Below are 23,773 nucleotides of genomic sequence, written 5' to 3' on the forward strand. Positions count from 1 at the left end.
GGTAAAATATTAAAACAACAAATGAAACTAGAAGGTCATTTGCTCATAATGAAGCGCAATTGAGCCTTTTGACTTTGTACAGTATTTTTCATTGACAATGAATCAAAAGCATCTCTCTCCTACTGTAGCATATTAAATGATTTTAATTACATTGGGGATTTGAGAGCCTTGCATGGCAACAGTCATTTTGCTGCAAAACATGGTGCAGTGTGAACATTGTTTGCAGAGGGTGCCTGTGGATTTCTTACAACCTTTCTCTCTTCTAACAGTTTGGGCAGAAGTGAGTCATTTTTCGTTCTTCCTGGTAAAAAATAATATATTCTTAATAACTTTCGTGAAATGATTTCAAAACGATTGCATTGTATACATATAACTATTTCACATCATGGCCTCAAGAAGTGTGACTTCTGCTTATTTTGTAAATAATAGGAAGAACTTGCTGGCAAAAGCCCCAATTTGAGGTTTAAAAAAAAACCATATGAAAAGTAGTTTCAGTAAACATTGCAAATTAAATATGTATTTATGTGTTAATAAAAACGTTAGTAACATATGCAGTCATAATTCTGTCAATACAATGAAAAAAGCAGTAATATCAACTTTGCATTTGGATGTGTATTTTTATGAGAAATTTAATGAGATTAAACAAAATTCAAAGATATTATCTAATTTCCCCTCATTAAATCCAATTGAAAGTAATTAACTATGGTTTATTACAACAAGTGAGGGAACCATGTCCTAGAAACAATCAAAGATTGCCTAGTGGCACAAGGAGTCCTGGGCAGCTTTTGAAAATGTTTTCCAATTTTTAGTAGCGTTGCACCAATAGATATTCTCAATGAAAGCTATTCTATCAAAGGATAGGGCGGATGGACAAACAGCATTCAAGGAGAGCCTTTCACATGGGGACTCTGTAAGAAGCTATGGCGGAGATAATCCTGCTAAAAATAAAATGAATGATTTTTCTCATTCAAACAAAAATTGTTTCAGAGAAATACAACATTCCTCACATGGACCAAGAACTTCCCTTTTGGTATTAAATAACTCCATTTTTTTTTTCTACTCACAATATTAATTTATCAAATGTTCACTTATACATCATATAACATTCACTTATCCACATGTTCTTGCCATCTTTTGCATTCCATCTTTATGTCTGATGCAATCTTTAGCTTAGTTTACCCAATATACTAGCAATATGATACATTAAAAACTGTTATAAACATTTGCAATATAATTATTTATAATATAATTTGTAATAAAATATAATATAAAATAATTCCTAAAATGAAGAAAACTATATTTGCCATTATTCTTTTTGTGTGTGTGTTTTCCCTTCTGTACTATATAATGTGTCAGTGTGTGGGTTAATGTATTATGGATTCTTTATTAGTTAAGTTACACCTTAAATTTATTATGTCATCCTGTAGATAATACTTGTTTACCTTGCTTTGAATTGGGTTTCTTACATTTAGCTTATAGTACATATGTCCAAGATCAGTGAAATGTATCTCCTACAGCTGCTAAAATGCATTTCAAACATCACCTGTCACCTCTCTGAAGGGCAATTTGGTAATGTCAATCAAAATTAAAATGCAAATAATCTCTTCTTAACAATATCTCAAGAGATTATACTAGAAATATAATTTTGCATGCATGAAAGAGAATATATGCAAGGATATCCACTGGGGGCAATGTTTGCAGACATTGGAAAAGAGCTAATGTTCATCAGTAGAAGATGTGGCAGATAAATCAGGGTACAGCCTTGAAACAAGACACCATACTGCTTCAGGAAGAAATGAGGCAACTATTTGTGCCAAAAAAGAATGGTCTCTTATTACATTTACTTAAAAAAAAGTAAATATTCACATATGGCATAAAAATACACAGGAAGGTAGAAAATTGACATTTATTAATGCCATGCAGCAAGACCTATACAATTGGGGAAGAATGACTTCAGAAGAATTCACAGACTTAGGAAGAATGCTACTTAAACTTGTTTCAAAAGGCATTAAGAGCAAGAAAAAGACGGTGATGATGTTCCTGGACTAAATCAGCTCCAGGCTGAGGAGTCTTTTCAGCTGAGTGTCATTTAGAGATCTTGGTTAACCCTACTCTTTAGTGAGCTGACACGAAAGGCCTACTTGTTCTCTTTGCTTCTTGCTCATTCTGTTCCCTCTTCAGTGCTGGCACAAATTATCTTCGGATTGCTCACCTGAACAGGACTCTCCGACATAAAATTCAAGTGTGGGGTGACCCGAACAGCTTTCTGCGGCCTAGCACTAGTCTCTGGGTGTGAATGAAGGCCAAGAACATGTGCTTTCTGAAGCCAGCTCCATGGCTATGGTTCTTCCTCTGCTTTTCCACTACTTTCCCTTCCCCATGGAAATTTACAGCCAGGCATCAGATACAATCTTTCAGTACATTCCACTACTTTACTCTCTGTTGGTTTTACTTATGATCCAGCCATCTGCAGATAGGCACAGCTATCTGCAAATACCCTTACATTGCAGCCATGTGGCCACAACCTTTCATGAGTTAGTTTAACTGTAACTCCCCCACCCAAGGCCTTATTGTCACATCCACTTTTGACTCCTCTCTTGTAACTACCTACAAAATCGGTTGCCAAAAGTGTCCTTGACATAACATTTCATGAATCAGTCTTCTCATACATTACACGTGCCTAGAAAATCGCAAGAATTTTATGAGTGTTTCCAATGGCAAACAAATTAACGGAAGGCAGGAAAGAAGGAAGGAAGGAAGGAAGGAAGGAAGGAAGGAAGGAAGGAAGGAAGGAAGGAAGGAAGGAAGGGGTAAGAGAAGAAGAGAGAGAAAGAGAAAGAGAGAGATGGGAGGGAGAGAGATCTGAGAAAGTGTCTACATGGGCGTTAACGTGGATGGATCATTTGCACTTTTGTCACTGTGAAGCCAACCGTGTTTCTGTATCACTCTTATAGTTAATCTTCAACCACACTTCTATTTAAAGCACCATGTACTTCAGAAGTATATGTACTACGAAAGAAAAGCTGAGAAGGAAGGGGTTTCTTATAAAAACACATTAAACTGATATGGATATATTCAAAACATCTCTGTGGAAAAGTGACTGCTATTGTATTCTACTTTGATGTGCTCTTTATTTTTACTGCCGTGCTGGCTAGTTTTATGTCAATTTGACACAAGCTGGAGTCATTTCAGAAGGAACCTTACTGAGAAAAGAACTCAATAGGTAGGCCCATGGGAAAGTCTGTGGGAATTTTCTAGATTATTTACTGCAATAGGAAGGCCAAGTTCACTGTTCACAGTGTCACCTTTGAGCTGGTGGTCCCAAGAGCTGTAAGAAAGCAGGCTTGCCGGGTGGTGATGGTGACGCCTTTAATTCCAGCACTTGGGAGGCAGAAGCAGGTGAATCTCTGTGAGTTCAAGGCCAGCCTGGTCTATAGAGGGAGTTCCAAGACAGGCATGAAAACTACACAGAGAAATTCTGTCTTGAAAAACCAAAAAAAAAAAGTGTGCTAAACAAGGCAAGAAGAGTGAAGAGCAAGCCTATAAATGTGTTGCTCCATGGCCTCTGCATCAATTGCTGCCTTGACTTCCTGAGAAGACTTCCCTGAATGGTAAAGTGTAATCTGTGAGATGAAATGAACCCTTTCCTCCACATGTTGCTTCTAGTCATGGTTTCATCACAGCAATAGAAACTAGGAAACTAAATTTCAAATTTGTTCTCCTGGAAAGTGATTTCTTCTAGCCTTTTGCCATTTGTTCAATTGAAATAACTCTGTTCTAAACATTATGGGCAGCTATTGCTGTTTGAGTTGGTCATAACATTCACAATGTCAAATATCAAACAAACAACAGTGACAGAGGAGGAGCCCTGAATTTCAGATAAACCTAGTTCTTCCTAGGAGGTGCTACTTACTACGATTTGAAGTGTCAGGCCAAAACGACCTCTGAATAGGACCAGGTACTTGGCATTCTTTAACTGTTCATTTTACTAAATTCTTTCTCCCCCTTTTTTGAGAACTGAAACAATATTTAGAAAAGTTTATAAAATTAAATGCATGATAAAATAACTAAAGCATGTTAACTACCACCCAGAAATTGGTGTTCATTCTATGAACCATCACATATACATACATATATACAATATAATACATACAATGTAATACATTTTGTGTGTGGGTATGGATGTGTGTGCACATAGCTGCAAGTGTATGTGGACTGCATGGTCAACACTGCGTGTCTTCCTTTATCCAACTTCATTTTGTTTTTTTGACCCAGGTTCCTCATTGAACCTGTGACTGGCAGATTAGGTTATACTGGTTGACCACTGAACTCATGATTTTCTTGTCTTCATCTTTCCCCAATACTTATAGTATTATATATATATATAGTATTAAGTTATTTAGATTATAGGTAAATGTCACCATGCCTGGCTATTTTATATGTGTACTACAGATCAAAACTCTGTTCCTCATGTTTGTAAGACAAATATTTTTACTGACAACTGTATTCCTAGTTTCATCATATATTTCTTTCCAGTGACACTTTCTATATTCCATTCAAGATATAATCAACATCTTGATTAATATTTATATTTTTAGCCTCTAATAATGCACCTTTAAGCAAAATTATTTTGATCTTTAAGTTATGAATTGACAAATGGATTTATTTTGTATATGTTGTTACCACCATTTTTCATCAACCAACATATTCAGGAACTTCATTAATTTCATTAATGTTTGACCAGCTGTTTTCACTACTTCAATATAAGTGAGCATTTCCCCCTCCTTGAGTAGGAAAAAGAAAGAAATATTGTATTTTCTCCTTCTTTATCTACCTTTAGTGTTTACATTCCTTTACCTGAAAATAGTCATCAAACTGAGAAGTAAATCAGCCGTGTGATACTCACTAACAACATTGGCTTGTCCAGTGAATATGGTGTACTGGAGTTCATAGGAGACCACACTAAATTCATCATCTGAAGTCCAGTGAACGGTGATCGTGTCATAGGAAGCTGTGCAGAGCTCTTCTCTAATTGTGGGAGGGTTGGGAGCTGTGGGCATCAAGAATGCATATCAGTGGAGCAGCAGACACAATTGGAAAACATTCTGGAGATATTTAACTGTAAAAGTAAGTATTCCTAAATTGGCCTATCAGGACTGCGATACTAGAGATGTGGATTTCAGTTCCAAAGTACAGGACAAATTCAAGACAATTCTGTATTCTGTCAATTATATTTTAAATAAAGACTGATTGGCCAGTAGCCAGGCAGGAAGTATAGCGGAACAACCAGACAGGAAGTAGAGTTGGGTCAATGAGAACAGGAGTATTCTGGAAAGAAGGAAGCTCTTCCTGCAGTCTGTCCAGACACCAAAGAAGGAAGATGTGATTGCCCCACTGAAAAAGGTACCGAGCTATGTGGCTAACATAGATAAGAAGAATGGGTTAATATAAGTTATAAGAGTTAATAAGAAGCCTGAGCTAATGGACCAATCAGTTTATCACTGATATAGACCTCTGTGTGATTTTCTTTTGGGACATAACAACTGCAGGAACTGGGCAGGACAGAAAACCTCAGACAACATTTAGTTGTCTACTTTGGAATTTGTTTGTCTGCTGTTTGTAAGCAGTGTGTCTAGAGTCTGCCAGCAAATATGACTTTGTCTCAATTTATCATTAGAGTACATTTAGGAGACTAAGCAAACAATAGCTTCTTGTATGTAAAGAGAAACACATTGAAGAAAAAGTAACCAAGACAAATTTTCATAATCCCATTCACTTGTGGGGGATGCAAAATTTTGCCATAAATGACTAGATGGAAGAAGATTTTGATATTTTAGGCCAGAATGTTGTTATTGTAACTACTTAATCCTGCCATTGTATCATGAGAGCATATGTAGATAATTTATATATAAATGAATATTGCCATACTCTAGTAAAACTGAATTTACAACACAGCCCTAGGGACAGATTTGGCCTAAAACCCACTTATCTACATGATACCAGATATTTGAAAAATATCATTATTTGTTCTCCCATAGCAAATCAACTAAACAATTGAAAATTTTTTCTTTTTTTAGCTATTTGATATCTTGCTAAAATTATTGGTGCACTCCTATTTTCTCCTTTTTACTTTTCATTTTGTAGGCGAGATGTTTAATTAAAAATATCACAATTAACAAGCAATCCTCTTAGAAATGCATTTTCATTTACTAAGAAAATCATGAATGGTTGCATTTGGTTACCTTTATCACCACAGAAGCCCTTTGCTTTATTTGTTTAACATAATCAACACCTGAGAAATTTAAAATATATTAAAGCAATGATTTCTAAACTACTTACACTGAATTAATTTTAATAAGTAATTTAATAAGTAGAATAAATAGGAAAATACAAGGCTAAGAGTGTTTTGTATTGGCAATAACATTTTAGAGATCTCAGCAAACTATAATTATATTTTTACAATTTTATTTTATGTATGTATGTATGTATTTTGCCTGCATGTATGTCCATGCATCATGTTTGTGTAGTTCTTATGAAGAGCAGAAGAGGAATAAGATCCCTTGGTACAGGACAATATTGAACCACCATATGGATGCTAGAAATCAAATTTTGGTTCTGTGGAAGAGCAGTTAGTTCCTCTTAACCACTCAGCCACCTTTCCAGCCCACACCAGTTATTTTTGTAAATAAAGTTTTATTGGAATACAGCCTTGACTCATTCAGGTCTTATCTGTCTGCGGCTGTTTCCACACAGGAACAAAGCTGAGCAGTTACAAAGCCTAAGACATCTGCCATCTGGCCATTTTCCGTTGAAGTTTACCAGTCTGTGGTTTAGAGAACTGAACCACAGCTTTTCTTTATACCCTTCTGTGTACTGGAGCTGAACTTCAAAGCGAGAGGTGTGTTTACATTCTACGGATTTAGAACAACTTTTACTTACACCATTGCATAGGTATTTTCTGCTCTAGATTAGTTTCCTTTTCAGGTTTCTTTTTTAAAATTGATTTTTATTGAACTCTACATTCTTCTCTGCTCCCCTCCCTACCTCTTCCCTCTCCTTCCTGCCTCTCCCCTCCCCTTTCAACCCTCCCCCAAGGTCCCCATGCTCCCAATTTACTCAGGAGATCTTTCTAGATTAGTTTCTGATTAGAACTGGTGAATTGTAAAGAAATCCAAAATGGGGGTGGGAGTGTTTATATGAATGGCAAATTAAAAATTCTGATTTAATTGTCTTCACTTTGCTACCTAAAAAGATATTTAGGACAAGTCATGAGAAGCTCTCCCTGTCAGTTATTGAATTTCACAAAGACTCTCCATAAAGACAAAAAGGGCTCAGCTGGGTCTGGTGGTTTGCATTTGTAATCTCAATACTTGGAAGGCAGGGACAGGGAGGATATGAGTATGAGCATAGCCCGAGTTATATAGTAGGTCCCATCTTAAAATTATATCCACAAATGAGAAACAAGTAAATAGGAAAGATATAGGTGATAGGTATTCATTATAACCCTTTAACCCTTTTTTTTTCTGGAAATGTATGTTTGAACATCTGTCTTCTGAAGAGCCTACATGTGAAATTGAGTTTTGCGTGGTGAGACTTGGATATGCATGAATTAGTGACACCAATCAGGACATTCATTCCATGCAGGTCCAGCTGTGTCATACATAAAGCATGCTTGTTTTTGTCTGTGTGGTCATTGTTTCCATGGTATCATCCCTGCATGAATCAGTGAAAAACAACTTAGTCTTTCATAATTTAAATAGTTAATTGAATTCTTTCTCCATCAACTCTTGTGGAAAGAAAAGAGATTTTTGCTGTCTACATGGCCATATGTGATCAAAGAGACAGAAAATGTAAGTTCAGAATAGGCAAGTGGCTGTGAGACACATGGCAGTAGCTGCAATCAGGAAGGAAATGTCACCTCTGTGGGTTATTAACTTGACATACCACTTAGAGGCAAGTCATAGGGAAAAAAAATCTTGTTTGCACAGCCAGGCAGGCTAACCCTATTTTGATTGTAAACCCAATAGGTTTGTCCTGCAAAGTCAATTCCTAATTTTCTGTAAATGAAAACTGCAGCATGCTCCCAATTTCAATACCCACACAATCAGTACCAGAATTGTTATCTTCTTGCCTTCATCACAAACACTACAGAAGGAATGGTGAAATAACATGCCACAAACATGTCTCCTGCTTATAAATATCAGATAAGCTATTTGGACTTGGAAGTATCAGCCAAGCATTGTATGTTATGGCCAGGACTGATGTTATGTCCAGAAATGATCTGATTTTGGGTTGATGACTCAAAAGGCAAATTTGCAGGTACCTGATATGGCCTTTAGTTTGGCATAAGTAGCCATTGTGATGACATATGGCATGCATGTTACAATGTCGTGCAGACCATGTTCACAGTTTCCATTTTAGTTAGTGAATTCATGTTCCTACAAAAACGTAAATGGATATCTGTTTTGAATATACTATTAATTGTTGGGAGATGAAGACGCATTCTTGTTGATAAGACAAGTACATCAAAATTACTTGGTACAGCAAGACCATGTTCCTGGGCAAATATTTAATTTTCTAGTTTCCTCTGGTCTTGGAAATGAGCCTGTGACATTGATATGGTCTAAGAGACTTAAGTGAAAATTTGCTAGGTAGGTCTTTCGAGTAAGAGTTTTGGTTTTATGATAAACAAGGTCATACTTTGCTGGCCAAGTTTTTTCAACATTATTCCTTTTTTTCTCCTGTATTTTTGAATAAAACTTCAGCATAATACTTACAGAGTATTCATGTTGTGAAAAGACAATAAATGAGGATGTCAGGGCAGAAAAAAGAAAAATGTGGATAGTGGTACAGTAGCTATGAGCACCATGTAGCTGTTTAACTTCTAATTATATTCAGATCAATTTTTTAAAAAATGACATCTTACTACGCACACTTAAAGGTTTTGATAACTAATATGCTGGCTGTTGTGGACACAGAACAATTCTATCACTACAGAAAGTTCTACTAGATGGTAGTAGTTTAGACAAGCCTCAAAATCAAAAGCTGAAGAAAGGAGGCATCTTATCCATAAGTATTTGAAACCAAGTTTGGTTCCTTCATGTAAATGCACTGTGAGTCAAACTCTTTCTTCTTTAGTAGGAGCCATATATTTGAAAGAGAAAATTGTGCAAGATAAGGAGATATTTTGTGAGATATCTCACTCTTCTTGCACATGCAGAATAACGGCAAAAAGGGACAGCTGGGGTTCTCACAAGGAAAAAAAATCAGGAGTAGGTAACTCCTTGCTTTCTAGCCACACACTATAAAAACAAATGCTACACAATGTTCCCTCTCTTCAGCTCCACCCTCCCAACCACTCTCCCACAAACATGCACATACTGGTTGGGAATTGAGAACCTGACACCATGCTCAGTTAGGGATGTGGTTTCTGGAAGGCTCTATGTCCTAAGTACAGGGCACATCTGGCTTCACTGTATACACAGTGCTTTCCTGAAGTCACAGGTCCTGGTGGTTTTGACTAACATAAATAACTTTGTCTAAATGATCCTCATTCTTTCTACCAACCATTGAGACCAGTTCTTGCTGCAAAGGCTAACAGCAAAGGAAAGATTAAGATTTACTACTAGGAATATGAGTAGCCACAATTTTTCTTTTCTTCCAGTTTCTTTCCCTCATTGTTTTCTAAGCCAGAAAGAATGGAATGAGGGAATGAAGAGAAGGGGAGGGAGAGAGAAAGGGAAGGAAGAAGGGAAGGAGAAGAGGGAGGGAGAAGAAAGCCAAGTAGAAAGCAAGCATAGGGTCGAAGTGTGGCATCTGTAAATGTGATATGATTTATGTGACATTTGCCAGAGCAACATGAAATTCAGTTTTTTACTAGAAAGTGCATGGATCTGCACAGTTCCTACAGAACTAAGCCAGATTCTAATTGTTTGCACTCCCTTTCTAGCTGAGCTTCAACAATGGCTAAAACTTACCATTTCTAAAATGAGGATTACAATGTTTTCCCAAAATTTGATAGTGTGACAACTAAGATAAGATTCCAACTACAAAAAGCTACAGAGATATATATGGCCAGTTATTTAAGTTGCTTTGTTTCTCCACCATCAATGTACTACTATGACAGTCAGATGCCCCAAGGAATCTTACATATTTCTGATGGCCTACAGCACTATTCCTTTGACCGTCTCCATGTTGAGAGTCAGGAAAATGGTGGTAAGGACACATTTAGCAATCAGGATTCTCTTTATTTTCTTGCCCCAATTTGTACTTAGTCTGTGTTATTTGGGTTAAAACAGCATAAAGTGTACATGAATCATTTATAGGACTATTAGGTAGCGTTTCAAAGCCTGAAGCACACATTTGATTTTTAGAGAATAATTGATCTAGTGGCAAAGTACTTGTGTCATTGAATGTACACTATGTTAGACAGAACAAAAAAGACAGTAAGACAATACCTGTAAGGTAATCCAGACATTCGAGCAGTTTCTTCTCCCGAGAAAAATCTAAGGCAAAAGTGTCAAATGTGTCGTTGAGGTTGATTTCAGGAATTAGGACCTGGGATGATGCAGTTGCCATGGAGACTCTGTAATTTAAACAAAACAATGTTTTAAGGAATGTCGAGGTAGCTTTTATCATCACGGTGAAGACATGAGAAAAAAAATAAAAGGAAAAGAAATATCAGGCCTTTAAAAAATACCATCTTTGAAAGGCCTAGCACACTAACACAAAGCAAACATAAAGAAAAAGCCAAGGAAGTGGGAGAAATAACACAGTGCCCCCCTTTTTTTATACTATCGGAAAAATTCCCCATGGAAGAAAAAAGAATATTCATATTTCATGTTGCTGCGTATTTAACAGCCTGGCCCAGTCACATCTAACCCCAGCAAGAAGCACATAGCCCCAGGCATTTCTTCACACATCTGTCTGGGAAACTGTTTGTTCCTTTCAGACTCGCCCCTGCTCCACTTCAAAGGGAAGTCTCCAAAATTTCAAACTGCATAAAAGGCAAAGTGAAGATTAAAAAAGAATGTTTCCAGATATTGGATTAGTTTAATCAATTACTAGCCTCTCTCTAAAATAAACATTAAAAGGGGGGTTTTGTCTGGCTCTCTTTTATTCTTCTTCTATTCATTTATTTTTTGCACCATATTCCCAGCAGATGCCATGGAAAATATTCATAAGTGTTCTCACAAATTTCCCCAGTAGGCACACAATTTCTTCTCAACACTCATGTTTTCTGGTGAACAAGGTATATGTGTCTATTTCCTATGGGCTTTTGAATTGATTTGGAAAGTTCAGTTACAAACAGCAGAGCATTCTAGTGGATTTCAAAATGCAAGTAATTATCTTAAAACCAAGAAAAATATGCCATGAAGAATTCTACTTCTAAGCATAAAAAACAATGCTAGGCTTTAATCTTGATGTGCTTCAAGCTTTTTGTTGAGTTCCATAAACATTAGGACACTAATTTTTTATTTTTGGAAAAAAAACCCAACAATGTTGAAATGACATAGTAATTTATATCTAGTTACTTGTTTTCTTGTAAAGAGCATTGATGCTCATTTGCACAAGATCTCAGAGCTAGGTGGTAACCATCAGGAGGACTTCGGTGAGTACTCTTTCATTTCATGAGAAAATTTAGATTGCAGCAAGTTACTCTAAGCACTATAGCCACGCTTGTATATTTTAGTAATTTTTGAAGCTTTGGGTTTTTACTAAGACCCTCTCTTGGCCATAATAATCACACCAGGGGTCTACTCATCCAATGGAAATAGTACACAGTCACAAAAAGGAACTGAGGATTATATATGCTAAAATACGGATGAACCATGCAAACTTTGTATTAAAAATATGGACAAATGGTGTGGGAGAATTATCTGTATTCTGTCAATCATATTTTAATAAAACGCTGATTGGTCAGGCAGGCAGTATAGGCGGGAAAGCCAGACAGGAAGTAGGGGTGGAGCAAAGAGACTGGGAGTATTCTGGAAGCAGAAGCTTTGCTCCAGCACTCCTGTGCAGACCACTGAAGAGGCAGCATGTAACTTGCTCAGCTGAGAAAGGTACTGAGCCTCTCTCTCATCTAAGAGAGGCTTCCTGACTCAGCTTTAGCTGCAAAACTTTGTAGCTCATTAAGAGGTCCTGCCACGAAATACTTAAATGGTGTTGATGAAAAGCTGAATGCTGCTGGAGAGGATGTGGAATGAGGGGAACACTCATCCATTGTTGGTGGGAATGCAAACTTGTGCAGCCACTGTGGAAATCAGTGTGGCGGTTTCTCAGGAAACTGGGAGTCAACCTCCCTCAGGACCCAGCAATTCCACTCTTGGGAATATACCCAAGAGATGCCCTAACATACTACAAAAGCATTTGTTTAACTATGTTCATAGCAGCACTATTTGTAATAGCCAGAACCTGGAAACAACCTAGGTGCCCCTCAATAGAAGAATGGTTAAGAAAGGTGTGGAACATATACACATTAGAGTTCTACTCAGCGGTAAAAAACAATGACATCTTGAATTTTGCATGCAAATGGATGGAAATAGAAAACGCTTTACTGAGTGAGGTAAGCCTGACCCAAAAAGAGGAATATGGTATGTATTCACTCATATGTGGATTCTAACCATAATTAAAGGTCTTTGAGCCTATTATTCATGATCCTAGAGAAGCTAAATAAGAAGGTGAACCTGTTGAAAATCATGTAGCTATCTGCCTGGAGATTGGAAATAGACAAGAGTTCCAGGTAACCTCGGGTGCATGGGGGGGGGTGGGAGGGTTATTGGAAGGGGAGAGGGTTAGAGAGAAGGGAGTAGGGGAGGAATGGGGAAAGCTAGGTGGACTGGGATGGGGTAGGGAAAAAGGATGGATATGAGATCAGGGAAGAATATATTTCAACTAAGGGAGTCATTTTAGGGTTTACAGGAGACTTGATTATAAATGGGATCCCAGGTCCAAGGAGAGATCTCCAGACTGTTCTCTAGACAGAGGAGAGGGTGCTTGAACCGGCCTTGGCCTATAACCACACTGATGAAGATTTTGCTTATCACCATAGATCCTTCATCTGATGATGGATGGCGATACAGACGGAGACCCACATTGGAGCACCGAACTGAGCCCCCCATGGTCCAAATGAGGGGCAGAAGGAGGAAGAACATGAAAAAAACTCAGGACCGCGAGGGGTGCGATCACCCACTGATACAAAGGGACTGATCTAAGGAGAGTTCACCAAGGCCAGTTGGACTGGGATTGAGCGAGTATGTGATCCAACCAGATTTTCTGAATGTGGCCAGATTCTCTGAATGTGGCTGGCCCGGAGCCTTTCTGAAAAGCCACTGACAATGACACTGGGACTTGTTTCCTCTGTATATACTGGATTTTTGGGATCCAGTCTGTTCGGATACTCACCTTCCGGGACCTGGAAAGAGGGGGGAGGAACTTGAACTTCCCACAGGGCTGGAAGCCCTGACTGCTCTTAGGGATGGAGAGGGAGGAGGAGGGGGAGGGTGGGAGGGGGAGGGTGTCGGGAGGAGGGGCGGAAATGGAAACTTTCATAATTTAATAAACTTTGGGAAAAAAAAAGAAAAGCTGAATGCATGCTTTTCGGTTTTCAGCCGTAGCAGGAAAAAAGTTGCGCTGTTTTAAAATGCCGGCTTTCTGTGCTGTCCTGCCAGTGCAAATTCTGACTCTTTCAGGCAAGTAGTGCCACTGAGTGTGGTCTGTGAGCAGAATGCTGCAGCTTGCTTGCTAGCAAGGACCTTGAAACGCCATAGAGTTGTGGCAGTGAACTGCAGCTCTGGCTGGTATCTCAGCCGTGAGGCTGGAAAGCTAAGGAATGTGCTGGATCTAGCCGTCAAAGCCACGGCTCTCCATATTGCTTAGTAAATTAAAGGCTTATGTTGTCAGAAAAAGAGAGATATACAGTAAAGAGAGATTCAAAGAGGAAGAAAACCTCTAACTGGTTTACAGTATGTTAAAAATATATTCAGGCTAAAGGTTAAAGTCATTAAAAATAAAAAAAAAAGAAGAAAAGGGAGACATAGGGTGTGGTGGTACACACCTTGAATCCAAATGCCTGGGAGGCAAAGGTATACTGACCTTTGTGACTTCAAGGGGCAGAGGTAGATTGACCTCTGTGACTTCAAGGTGTGGTAGTGCACACCTTTAATCCCAATGCCTGGGAGGCAGGGACAGACAGATCTCTGTGAGTTCAAGGTGTGGTAGCATACACCTTTAATCCCAGCACTGGGGAGGCAGAGACAGGAGGATCTCTGTGAGTTCAAGGACAGCCTGGTCTACAGAGTTATTCCAGGACAAAGACATATACAGAGAACCTGTCTCAAAAAGCCAAAAGTTAAAAGTAAAAATAAAAGAAATAGAGGTTGAAATAAAGCTGCATAAAGATGGAAAATAAACAGAGAATCTTGATACTGTATGCTATTATTCTCTCTTTGAATTGTTTGAAAGCTGAGGAAGGAGCAACAGCTGCTAAAAGACTTTTGTTTATAAATGCTGGTGAACTAACCCAAGATAGGCATTTTGAAAATACCTTAGCTTCAAAACTGAAGTCAAAAGGTATATTACTTTGGAGAAGAGATTTTGCTTTTGTTTCCACAGAAAATGAGAGGCTATGGATTCATTCTGAGTTAAGAAAAATCAGCTTTGACCAAGGGAGACCTCCTGAGAAATCTCCAATAGGAACAGATGGCCCAGATGACAGAGTTCTTCATCCGGAACAGGTTCAAGACTGCTGCCTGAGATGATCAAGACTCACAGGATACTCCAGTCAGAACTTGATTATAACTCTAAATTTTCTTTAGGTCCCCATAAGATCATCCGTGCCCCCAACCAGCAGGAAGTAGCCTGAAATACTACGCCCACATTCCCAACAAATGGACTATGGGTATTTTCCTTTGTTTAAAAAAAAAGAGGGAAATGGTGTGGGAGAATTGTCTGTATTCTGACAATCATATTTTAATAAAACGCTGATTGGCCAGGCAGGCAGTATAGGCAGGAAAGCCAGACAGGAAGTAGGGGTGGAGCAAAGAGACTGGGAGTATTCTGGAAGCAGAAGCTTTGCTCCAGCACTCCTGTGCAGACCACCGAAGAGGCAGCATGTAACTTGCTCAGCTGAGAAAGGTACTGAGCCCATGTGGCTAACGTAGATAAGGATAATGAGGTAACATAAGTTATAAGAGCTAATAAGAAGCCTGACCTAATGGGCCAATCAGTTTATAACCTTATGGAGTCCTGTGTGTGATTTTCCTTTGGGGCTTGTTGGCTGTGGGGTACTGGACGGAACAGATACCCCAACAAGCCGGCCCTCATACTACAGACAAAAGGTAAAGAATCATATGGTCTATCCCTATAAACTATTCATAATAGGTATAGCTATTGAATTGTACTCTTTAACTAGTTAATTTGACTTTATGTGAATTTCACGACAATAAAAGAGAATACACAGGTAAAATGACCGCTAATACAGTTTCTCTAGCTGTAGCTCTTGCAAAAGCTCAATGTTATCTAGGGAACAGAGGAAATTGTTTAAACTGCAATGTCTTAATCAGATTACTAAAAGGATGAAAGTCTAAGACCATGTAAACTGGATAAATGAAATATTCAAGTGTAAAAAGTATTGTAGATAATGTAATGTCACCTGATTAGCTCACAAAGACTGAATAAGAGCATTGTTTCAAACTGTTGACTAAATATGACATTCAAGAGACTTGAATTAATTATTGATACAGCTAATGTAGCTGGGTGGATACAGCTAATTAAACTGTACCTTTAACCAATATCTATCAAATATTTATAAAGCCCTTAAAGTGTGCCATATAGTGAAGAGTCCAAAATATTTACATCAATGCAGAAAACTTCAAAGGAATGATCTAGTACCATTTGCATGCCGAAAACTATTTTAAAATAAAATTTAAAAAAACTAAATGAGTTCTGTCTCATAATATCAAACTGGGAGAACTGGGCCAAGTTAGTAGGATGCAAGTATCAAATTTACAATAGCCTTTTTCTTAGACTTTCTTGCAATCCAGATCTTGTGTCAACTGATGAGACTGCTCTGAATACAGATTATCTGGCTTTATTAGTTCCCTTCTTGGAGGCAGAAGCCTCTTTGTCCAGGCACATTCAAAACAGATTGTGTTCCCAAATCTGCATGGTTTCAGGGGTTAATAAAGAATAAAATAAAATGTGTTTCTTTCAAATGACATCGTAAATGCTCCTATCATTTTGACATGGGAACTTTGAGTGGGAAGCAGAAGGAAGATAGTGCCTAGCCTGGGAGGCAAAGACTAACAGAAGAAATCTTCAGAGATTACTGCAGCTTTTTTAACACCTACAGGTTTTCTTTCCTTGGTGGAAGGAAAGATACTTATCTTTGGTTACAATTTCAAAACCTCAACTGGAGTGACAGGTAAGGGGAAATTTGCCAAACTCAACATTTTAGGGCATGTTTCCCCCCAAATCCTTGTTGCCCATCTTCTGTTTTTTTAATGATGCCAACATCCATTGGGGGTTGTTAGTTCTAGGCTTTTTCTTACTTCCTTAATTTATAATCACCTCTCACTCTGTGTATGTGTGTGCGTCTGTGTCTGTGTGTGGGGGTGTGTGGAGGGACTGTCCATTATTCATTATTCCTACATGCATTTCTGCCTTGGTATCTCTAATCTACAGAACACTCGGTTGTTAATCACTCAGGGCCAGTATTCCAGAAGGTGGATATGTCCAGAGGGACACTCTTCATCGGCCTTTGCCAAACACCACACACCACCGTAGTCAAAAACAGCAAGGTACCACAGAAACAAAATGTGTTCGACTTTGGTCAGCTCAAGATTTCCCAAAAATATTTGGTCCTGGAAATGTAGTGTTGTTATAACATCTATTAACTTATCAACACCCTCCAGATAGCATTTCAAAACCCAGACATTGGATATGCTCTGACTCTTAGACCCAAGTAACATCTCTAGAGTTGCCAACTGGAATTCTTGTCTTTCTGTTTTCAGAAAAGCCTGGCAGATCCTTGAGTTGTCTGTGCTGGTAAAGAATAAAGGAATCACCTCACAGTAGAGAAACTTCTAGATGATCTGAACATTCTGTTCTGCAGGAGCTTTCTTAGCATCCTCTTGTTGCTAAAGGTAATTTTAGATTCCTTGAAAAAAGTGCATGAACTTTCTTATGCCTGAATTTAGTGAATACTTCTGCTCAATTAACATATTGCTCAAAAGGACACTATGTAATCACACCAATGGCAGCTTGAAAACAATGTGATTTACATCATATATGGAGCTGTTCAGGGAACAGGAAAGTAGGGATTTTGTTGCCTATTAACCTTGTGGCAAGAGCTGGGCTGTTTTTGTTTCTGTATTTATTTTATGCTTACAACAACTGTATTTTGTAAGAATAACTACAAATAAATACACTGTGTATAGTTTAAGTAATTCATCCATGTCAGACAGTTTTCAGTACACTGAGGTTACCACTGTGAAAACACGATGGCTAGATTCCTGCATATTTGAAGCATATATGCTAAACTGGACTCGGAAATGGTAATGAGAAGCCCTGATTCATCCATAATAACTAAGTAACTAGGAAAGAGCCAAACAGTTGATTCCAAAGGAGATAAATCTCCCACAACGTAAGGCTTGGGACTCTCGCTGCACTGTGGATTTATTTAAATGTCTCTTATTTGAAAAAAAATGTTCATTCAATTTTGATTCAGTTTATAGAACACACCAGGTTGTTCTGTGAATGGTTTTATTGACACATCCTCACTTTAGGAATGCCTACAGGATTGAAAGTATGTGTTATTATTTTGCTCTGGTCCCTTTAAGGGCTAACCACGCCCACTCCCAGCCATGTCTGACCTCCCTGTCGCCATCTTAACTCTTTCTGTTCTGTCCCCCGTCTCTTGGCGTGTGCACACGTGTCTCTGTCTCTCTCTATGTTTCTCTGTCTCCCTCTTTTTAAGTAATAAATGTCTCCCTCTTCTTTAAGTAATAAATATTTAGCTTATTCTTAGCCTTATGTCTATTTACTATGTCCTGTGAGCCTTTTATCCGCTGTACCCGCCCGCATGACTCGCCCGCTGCATGGCAGGACCAGCCTGCCACCCTGTAGATCTTGCAGGGACCCACAGCCATCCTTGTCGGACTAGCGGCTGCTCTGCGAGCCTGCCAGGGAACACACCCACCTTTTAAAGAACAATAGTATGTCCTAGGTTCTACATTTTGAATAAAAGGGATGTAAAATATTGAAGTGTCAAAACCCAAGGCAGATAGACTAAAAGAGAGACACCTGAAATTGTACTGTAAGAATCTGAAGTGAGAGCTTGCAGAATAGAAGCAGGTAGCCAGTACAATGGAAAAGGCAAACAAGAGAGGGCAACTGAAACACCCAAGGATTAAAATATCCATCCAGCTAGCACTTCCAGAGTATCTGTTATGTTATTTTGAAGAATTTTCAGCATTGTTATCATTACGTGCACGGCTACCTCGAGCACATTTCCCAAGTAGAAAATTGCTCCTGAATGGTGGCTTCAGAAATAAAACTGACATAGGTAAGAATTCCTTCAGAACATCTAGGTGATTGATATAAAAACCACTCATCTCCAAGTGAGAGATGAGACAGTAGAAAGAGAGGGACAAAGGTCTGCCAATGTATGTTTACAGGTGTTCTGTATTCCTACTTGACAAGAGCATGTTCCTTATGGAAACAGATACAAGTCACCCTTCTTTTCCTGATGATGGTACAGGATGAAATAATGGGACAAGGTTCTGCTCACCAGATCAAAGGGAGGCAGTGTGCATGTGTATGCACGAGGGGCGTGTGCTGTCCTGTAAATACAAGTCCCCTCCTGCTCTAACTGTAACTGGCCACTTTCTCTGCCAGTTAGATGCAAATTTATTCGGACTCATTCAGTTGAATTTGTAAGGGTTGCCATGGAATGCCATTTATAGTTGCTGTTTCATCTGGATATGTCCCAATTCAAAAACAGAGATATGGACTCTCAGACACCAGTGGGAGTTTCTTACCTGGGTGTAAACCATCTTTAGAGAGTATTGTGCACAATGGAAAGCAGTGGTGTTTATGTTTTTTCTTTTTTTAAGGAGGATAAAGAATAAGAAATTGGACTTGAAATCTAGGAAGCCACAAGTAAAGAAACCTGACTTTCTTTCAAAAGAGAGGAGAGTGTCTTAAGGGTAGCCCATTATTCACGTCTTTGATGGGAGATAAGTAGCTAATTAGCTGCAAAAGGATTTTTTTCTCAAATATAAGAAGAAAACAGTGAAGCTGGCTGACCAGTAGGAGACCAGGGTTATGAAAATACTGTACACTCTTAGAGAATGAGGAAAATGGAGTCTGACCCAAGCAAGCACCTGTAAGTGTAAGTTTTCTTTCTACTTCTTTGAAGAAATTTAAGCCTTAAGATGGCGAGCATGTTTCCCCCGTTAACACCATGGGTTGGTCAGGGAACACCTGCAGATTATTTTGTGAATGGTTTCCTTGGCACACAGCCACACCCACTTGTTCCCTCTGGCTAATGTGGAGCTACCCGGGCAGCAGTAAGTAGCTGTGCTAGATCCTTTATAGCCTGCAAAGCTGAAAATAGTTTACTTCCTGGAACAGTGTGGCAGTCTCTGCTCTAGGATAGAGGCCAGTAGGAATGAGTTCTCTGGGGTCTTTCAGTAATACAATTCTGATACAGTTTTATATACAGGGCAGTTGAAAATTAGAATCAATGAAGAGTCAAGGTGTTTGGTGTTGTCGAGAGATGCCGTTTATTCAGGCCTGCCTAGTGTTCATCTTTGAACCCACTGGATTTATTATATGAATCTATGCCAAGAGAAATGAGTAATTTCTATGCTGAATAAATTAATGTATCAAGAGAAGACTCATCTTTGCTCATCTTACTAATGGGTTGACTACACAAGTAACATCATTTCTAGTTTTCCTCCCTAGGAATAGAGGCTATTTGAAAAGAAGGCAGTGGGAGGTTGGCTGCGTGTCCTTTCTCTCCCGTGTGAATCAGTCTTGGCCTTTTCAGGTGGTGTCAACCTTCTCGGCCAAGTAAAGTTAAAAAAAAAAAAACTAAGACAAACAGAGCACAGCACCTGTGCAGTTGTTTTCTTTAGACAAATGGACCGTGCAATGGAAGATAAGTTGCCCTTTTTTGTTTTTGCCTGCACTTCCATTCTTTGTTACCAAAGCTATGATAAGATCAAGTTTGAGAATCACAACAAATCCTGTCTCTGTACCCTGCTCTCCACACACAGACTAGCTGATTTTCTTCTAACTGGTGAACTGCAGCTGCTATGAAGACCTTGAACTCTAGGCTGCTGTAGAAAGGGAAGTGGCCTTAGCTGAAGCAAAACAGCCTCAGGCTTTATTCTCTCTGGTACTCAACCTTGAAAATGAGATTAAAAAATGTCAGTTGAGTGCAAGGCCAACCAGTCACACCCAGATACAAGCTCTCAGCAGCAGCGGGAAAACATCCTCGCTGCCCCTGCACTCACCTCTCAGTGATATTTTTTGCTGTCTGTAGAAACCGGGCATGGTCATTCTCCTTCAGAGAGTGTTCCGCTTGGGATATGAGTGATGCCGACCTTTCAATGCATTGTTTACAGTTTGCAATCTGCTGAGCTAGTTTACGGAGTCTCATCACCTAGAACAAAAGAAACAGGGCAGGCGTGGTTACACTGGAGACTCACTTGTGAGAGGGTGCGAGGTCCGAACCTTCGGAGCAACGCGTTCCGTTACCGTTAAGTCTAAGCAGAGAAAGATAGAAATCGGGAAAGGAACGTAAACTCTGTCTCCGTGGAGAAGCATTGGAAATTTGTTTTACGAGGAAACACTGAATTGCTAATTACTTCCCTGTTGATGGGAAAGAAGGCGGTGTCCAGTGGCAAGTGACAAAGGGTCACTGGGTCTATTCCCTCTACTATTCTACATAATTACTCCGGGACCTTAGGGAGCTCTGGAACATTCTCCAGCTCAGATTTTCAGCTGTGCCATTAGGAAGCAAAAGCATTTCTGTAGGTGTAAATTTGAGACTTAAGTAAAAAATTCATTTTCTAAAAAGTTTTATAATCCATGTAATAAAGTTGTGACATAAAAGTATTTAAGTAGTCCTATTTTCCATACTTCCCAAAACTGGTGTATTAAATTAACAGAAAGGGGGCATTTTTCCCATTGATTAATATTTTTCCTATTGAACTGATGAGAGAAAGCCAAAAAAAGCACAGCTGGACCATTTCCTCTCACCGTAAACGTCATTTCCAGGCACTTTGTGCTCACTTGATAAGTAATAACTATTTTGATAACCATTTCCCATTTGGGATAAAACACACACTTGTTTCACAACCTCCATTCCAGTTCCTAATTCTGTCTTGCTTGAAAACGACCCTCAAAACTAATTGACCATAACCTCTCAGGCAGGCCGAGATAAAGTCCGAGGTAACCCATTTGACCATGGCTCTGGTGTTTGAAATGTGCTCTGAGCTGGAGCCCTCTGGCCAGAAGGCAAGTTAAATTTAGACCAGTAATTGAAATCACCTCATGCCTCCTGCCCATATCTATACAAGGGGCAGGTTTTGGCTGGCTTTCTAATTCTGGAGTGGAAAATAACCTAGGGTGAAAGGGTAGGGAAGGCTCCTGGCTAATCTGTCTTACAGACAAGGTAGGCTCAGGCTCCCTCCAGAATTCCTGCTAACTCCAAGAAATTTCTGCTTTCTTCAAGCCATTATTATCATCCCAGGACAACTTGAATCTTGAAGCAAAGGAAGGATATGTCAGATCTGTAGGCCTCTAGGGAGTGTCTACTTCCAAGTCTGTACTCTAGCAAACAAAGGAAACTAAAGCTGAATTGAGAGGTGGCAGGTCCAAGATTTCAGGCAAGGTTGAGGAGAATCCATGAAAATAATGAGTCAGAATGAAATGTCCAAACTTGGCAGCCAGGAGTATGTGATCTCAAGCATGGTAAAAATACATCATTCATTATAATGGTTGTTCTTTTTCCTATTGGGATAACTGTGTACCTTAGTCAAATAAAATAACACCATTTTACACCAAATAGAACAGAACTTCTGGCAGCATTATATATAGAGGCAAGGCCAAGGCATCCATCCACTCTAATTCAGGATGTTATAAAACATCCATTAGAAACTGTCAGAGAAAGGGAAAACTCCAGAAGGAAAAAGAAGTTAATAGTCCCTACAACAAACCAAACAAATGGAATATTTAATCGTATAACATAAAGAATAATTTAAATTAAATGGCCAAATTGAAGATGTTTGATACAATTCTAACAAAAGAAAATGATGTCAAACTATTCTTTCCGACGTATTACATGCCACTGTATTATCTTTTGGATATGTGAAGTAGAGATCACACGTTTTACAAATGTGACAATGACTGATCTTCAGTTTCATCTTTTTTCCTCCTTTCTCTACCAGGATATTGGAAATTAAAAGTGACAAACAAGGACAAGAAAGAAAAAAAAAGCCCTAAATTGTGTCTATATTGAAACAAAAGGAAATGAGAGCATCCTGTGAAACTGCGAGAATGTTCTAGAGATAACCATTTCAGGGCATACTTTTAATTATAGGTCAGTATACAGTGGCATCAGAGATTCTCCAACACTGTATGCAAAGGAATCAACTGGGGAATCTTTCAAAGTAAAACTCTAGATGTCTGGGCACATCCTCCAATATTCTAGTTAATGAGCTGTAATTGGCAGAGCCGCAGTAATTTGCATTTTAACAAGCAACGAACGTTTTTAAATCTCCAGGTGATGAATCACTAGTATGGCCAGGACTAGCATTTAAAACACCAATCTGGTTTCATCTTGGAGTCCATGGACATCTGCCATGCTTGAATGTCACTCAGACACTTTTGTCCCTTCCTACATTTATGGAACTCTCCCAAGTGAAGGCCACAACTTTTGTAGCTGTTTTCTGTCATGTAACTGTCTATGTGTTTACCTGCAAAACTGCTCATTTATCACATTCCATAATGTTTCTTCTTTCTCTGTGGTTTCACACGTTTCTTGGTCTTTGTAAATGAAAATCATATATATATTTTTTTAAATTTCTGAACTGTTTCTTTTCAAGTCTTTCGCTTATTCTCTTGCAAAACTAATCTCACTTGGGGTAAGGTAATGCTGCCGATTTTGTTGGCTGTAGCTTTAGAAGCTGAAGATTTCTTTGTTTGCTTTGGAACTGAGCTTAGCATTTCAGTTTTAAAAAGAAGACGCTGAAGATAACACTTTGCAACCCCCTACTCAGTCTATTCTAATGGTTTTATGGTTGCCTTCACCTAACCTGGCCTGTGGGCTCGGCACTCTGGGATCCTGCCATATCTCTCTGACTCTGGGGCACCTGTCTTATGTGATGTCAGAAAAAGTGGGGCACAAGCACTTAACAACCGATATGTTTCAGAATCCCAGAACTGAAATTTGCCAGAAAAGCTATGATGCCAGGCAGACATTGGCAATAATCTTTTCCAGTCCCTTATAATGAATGAGAAACGTTCTACAGCCCGTGGCACTCAGGTGCGAGTCTGGTTTCTGCCCTTCATCAGACCCAAAGCAATTCTAGGTCCTTTCAATAAAACTTCAAGAGTGTTTTTAGCCACAGACATTGGAAATGCAGCCGCACTTCTTGACCAAACCTGTGCCTTGAGCCACAGTTGTAACACTGTACTTTGGTCCCATTTCTGTTCTGTGCAAATAGTTCCCTTGTTTCACTCTGCCCCATTTTATTCT

The 23,773-nt window shown here is 38.9% G+C and overlaps 1 protein-coding gene across 5 annotated transcripts in view; it reads right to left on the reverse strand.

Moving 5' to 3' along the window:
• The window catches only part of Mid1 (midline 1), a 356,681-nt gene that overhangs the window by 22,322 nt on the left and 310,586 nt on the right, over window positions 1–23,773 (reverse strand). For all 5 annotated transcript variants that reach the window (XM_087902599.1, XM_048446262.3, XM_085685095.2 and 2 more), the window contains exons 5-7: window positions 20,526–20,674; window positions 10,458–10,585; window positions 4,907–5,050 (exon numbers count right to left, since the gene is read on the reverse strand). In XM_087902599.1, the coding sequence (XP_087758725.1) occupies window positions 4,907–5,050; window positions 10,458–10,585; window positions 20,526–20,674 (421 nt within the window). The remainder of the gene's footprint in view (window positions 1–4,906; window positions 5,051–10,457; window positions 10,586–20,525; window positions 20,675–23,773) is intronic.

The sequence above is a fragment of the Myodes glareolus genome, chromosome X (assembly GCF_982192425.1).
Source record: "Myodes glareolus chromosome X, mMyoGla1.1, whole genome shotgun sequence".
NCBI classification, from domain to species: domain Eukaryota; kingdom Metazoa; phylum Chordata; class Mammalia; order Rodentia; family Cricetidae; genus Myodes; species Myodes glareolus.